The sequence below is a fragment of the Nicotiana attenuata genome, chromosome 7 (assembly GCF_001879085.1).
Source record: "Nicotiana attenuata strain UT chromosome 7, NIATTr2, whole genome shotgun sequence".
Taxonomy (NCBI): Eukaryota; Viridiplantae; Streptophyta; class Magnoliopsida; order Solanales; family Solanaceae; genus Nicotiana; species Nicotiana attenuata.
Genome location: NC_031995.1, coordinates 80289930 through 80294029, shown reverse-complemented (window position 1 = coordinate 80294029; position 4100 = coordinate 80289930). Strand labels below are relative to the sequence as shown.

General features: G+C 43.0%; 1 protein-coding gene across 1 annotated transcript; it reads left to right on the top strand.

The window, feature by feature from the left end:
- LOC109230189 lies at nucleotides 1303–2468 on the top strand. Its single transcript, XM_019395712.1, has 3 exons — nucleotides 1303–1659; nucleotides 1736–1921; nucleotides 2031–2468. The coding sequence occupies exons 1-3, from the start codon at nucleotides 1303–1305 to the stop codon at nucleotides 2466–2468; spliced, it is 981 nt and encodes a 326-aa protein (XP_019251257.1).

Here is a 4100-nt window from a genome sequence, read left to right as displayed (position 1 = left end):
ATATTGTACATTTTTCCTAAAATCCAATGTACTCCCACAGTTATAAACCAGCAGCTAGATTAGTTAGATTTGTTTTCAGAGCTTTCCCAACATCTAAGAATTTCTTCACCAAACGGGGAAAAAAATCAAATTTATGTATAGGGTAAAATATGATATGACACATGGTCATCTAAAGGAAGAACACGTGGAATCCAAAAAGGGGATGACCAAAGGCCGAACACAGCTATTCCGCTTGTTCCCCGAAGGGATAACGTTTAAAAAGGTGTATTAAATGCTTTGCGCCCGGTAGTATTTAATAAAGAATCTGCAGCATTAAGAGCGACGGACAAATACAGGGAATTTGGCATTTATGTCCACCATAATATCTTCATCAATGACCCTCACTATTGACATTAAAGGAGGGCAAGATCCTAGGACCTCCTTCCCTAGACACAGCTATAAATAGTGTGCTCAGTTATCATTGTAAAGGACATGAATTTTCTGGCAAACTTAGAGTACCTTCTATACAAAGCTTAATACAATTTTACTTTCTCGCTTTTTGATTTCATCGTTGTTGTGCCCGAAAACCTTGTTCCCGGAACTGTCATCTCTATTGTTTCATCTACATTTTAAGGCTAAATATTGCATAATTCTTTACTTTTTTTATTATTTTCAGGATCAAATTAGTTCAATTGTCTAGAAACCACGTATAAATTCAACTGTACCGTTTTACGGGTAAAAAGTTTGACGCCCACCGTGGAGCCTAGACAACCATGCAATTAAATTGATCATTGCCTTTATTACTAACGTGCTTTGATTATTTTATCTTAAAAAAGATCATAGGAAATGGAAGATAACACTATTAAAAACACTCACAACCCCGAGGTTCGAGGAGATCAGCCTCACTTCAAGGACTCAATCAGTGAGACCCATAATGAGGGAAATGGCGCAACATCGGTGCATGACAGGAGTATCCTCCATATGTTCGGGAGTCGACTCCCGATGATGCTGATGAGGAGCATGTTATTGACGTGGTAAGGGTCTTGCAAGAGCAACAGGCGATCATTCTAGGTCATCTCACGCGACATGATAAGGTTATGACTGAGTTGAAGCGGGCGCTGTCGGGGGCTTCGAATAATAAAAACAGACGAGATCCAATTCTTTCTGGTGTTCCCGCAAACCAAACAACACAGAGGGTCGACAACAACACTCCCAGGGGTGAAGTTGGCTCTGACGGGGCTGGGGAGCGGATTTGGTCTCAATAACGAGAACGATCCTTTCAAGAATGAACTTTTACGGTTTATAGGGGAAGTAAATGCCCGCATGGACCGAATCCCTGGCGCACCACCAGTACTGAAGGTCCCGGACTTCAAGAAGTACACTCAATTGTCGTACAAGTCGTGTGTTGCACCAGAATTAATCCCAAAGCGGTTTAAAATGCTTGAAGTGCCAAAGTATGACGGAACTTCAGACCCTCAGGAGCATATTACCACCTACACAACAACGGTAAAAGGAAATGATCTAGCTCCTCACGAAATTGAATATGTGTTGTTAAAGAAAATTGGAGAAACTCTCACGAGGGGAGCTTTGACGTGGTATTCACTATTACCCGAGCATTCCATAGATTCCTTTGAAATGCTCGCAGACTGTTTCATCAACGCCCATGCTGGGGCCAGAAAAGTACAAGCTCGGAAGGCCGATATATTCAGGATTGCATATGGAGAGTCCGAGTTATTACTTCGTTACCTGATTCCAGAAGGAAAGAATATTGCTCCCGGCTGTCCTGGATGAATGGACAACTGAAGCATTCACCAAAGGACTGAATCCGACAAGTTCAGACGCCTCCCAAAAGTTGAAGGAAAGCCTGCTTGAGTTTGAAGCAACGACTTGGGCGGATGCCCACAACTGGTACGAGTCAAAAATAAGGATCAAAGATGATCAGGTTGGTTTTCCATCGTCGACCAAAGGACAGGATAAGAACAGAGAAAATCAAAAGATGATTTTGACACGGACAGACGGACTTCGACTGGACGGTTTTTCCCTACGAGCAGACTAAAAGCCGTGGCAGAGGCTTCCGGATAGCATACAAGTTCACCATTAACAGAAGGACCGATCGCGGTCGGAACAACAGATCACTACAGGATAAAGAAACGTCAGGGTCACGGGATCCTTCTTACCCCAAGTTATCGGAATACAACTTCAACGTTAGTGTAGTGGAATTGGTCTCAGCCATGAGAAACATTAAAGAGGCACGGTTTCGGAGACCGATGAGATTTGACCCCAGCAAAAGGGATCCCAACTTATGGTGTAAATACCATGGGATGAATGGCCACCAGACTAGTGACTGCCGACATCTTCGGAAAGAATTGAAAACACTATTGAATAATGGTAACCTCAGAGAGTTCTTAAGCGACCGAGCTAAGAACAATTATGGTCGTAACAGAGACAACGCAGAACCCTCAAAAGCAGGAGAAGAACCCCCACGCTAAATGATTAATATGATCTTTGGAGGGAATGAGATTAACGGGGTCACCTTTTCGGCAGCAAAATAGACGAAAGTATCGATAACTCATAGTAAAAGACTCCGGAAAGACGATATCACTTTTACAGAGGAGAACACAGACAGATTGTTGCTACCACATAACAATGCACTGGTAATTTCTTTAAATGTGTTAGATTTTAAGATTAAACGTGTTCTAGTGGATCTAGGAAGTTCGGCTAATATCATACAGTGGAGAGTATTGGAGCAAGCTAAAATCACCGAAAACATTATTCCGGCCACAAAGCTTCTAGCTGGATTCAACCTCGCGTGTGTGACGACCCGGGGAGAGATTTTATTGCTCACGAACGCTGAAAGAGTAATGAAAACAGCCCTTTACGAGGTAGTATATGGCGACATGGGATACAATATGATCCTAGGAAGGCCATGGTTACACGAGATTAAAGTTGTGCCCTCAACGTATCACCAATTGTTGAAGTTTCCAATAAGGGGGGATCAACCGACAGCAAGAGTGATGAATGCAATTTCGGTATCCAGTAGCAAAGGAAAGGAACACGCGGCGTAGCAATTACAGGAACCGGCACCTACTCCCGAACCAGAAGAAGTGAGCCCGGGGACAGAGGCGTTGGAACATTATCAGGTGCCATGACATTTCTAAGTTCCAGAAGAGATGGATGCAACAAAGTCCACGGCGGAAGAACTGGAGCAAGTTGCATTGTTTGAAGACTTCTATAATGGCCGCATTTGTAGAGGTTTATCATTCCCTCTCAAAAAATCTTGGGAGAGTAGAGATTCATCATACGAGCTGAGGTTAGCTCTTCTCCAGTCTCTTGGCACAAACGCCGAAAGCAGGCGACTGTCCTCTACACACAAGGACTTACTTGTGCCAAACACACTTGGTAGAAGAGGCAAAACTCCGCAATCACGGAATCCAGCTCTCTACTCAAAGAAAACGCATGCAAAGCAAAAGGAAACGTGTAAAAATATGTAAACCTTCCTTGGGAAGGGTCACTCGCTCCGATAGATCGGGAGCAATAATATCCAATTTATGGCAGCGACAGTCTTCCTTCATAGCAGAAATACTGGAAGGACGAATGGAAAAATGATACCTACTGACATCTCATGTACGAGGGTTAGCAGTAGGAACTTTCTTCGAAGTCTTTTGTGGTATTAAGACTTCTAGGGGTGATGGAGCCCACCGTTGGAAAAGCATAGTCTTCGGCTTTGTTCTTGTTCTTTGAAGAACTGGCACGACTTGAAGTAGAAGCCATTGAATGGAAGAAGGGAAAGGTTTTTTGAAGAGAGTTAGAGAAAAAACGAAAAACAAATGTGCAAATCAGAAGATTGAAAAATTATGAAGTGCAAGGGAAAAAAAGGATGATGCGTATAAGTAAAATTTTGGTGGCTAAATTCATGGCCATGACTACCTCGATAATCGGCAAAAGCTGTGCTGAATTATGGGATGACGCGTGTTCGAGGCATTAAATGCGAAGAGACGCGCGTCTAATCAACTGTTAGAAGCCTTCAAAGGGAGTTATAGTAATTCCCGCCAAAAGAGTGTTTCTACTAACTTCCTGGTAACACAAAGTTATGTCACCGGAAAGTAGGAAGACTATCTGTA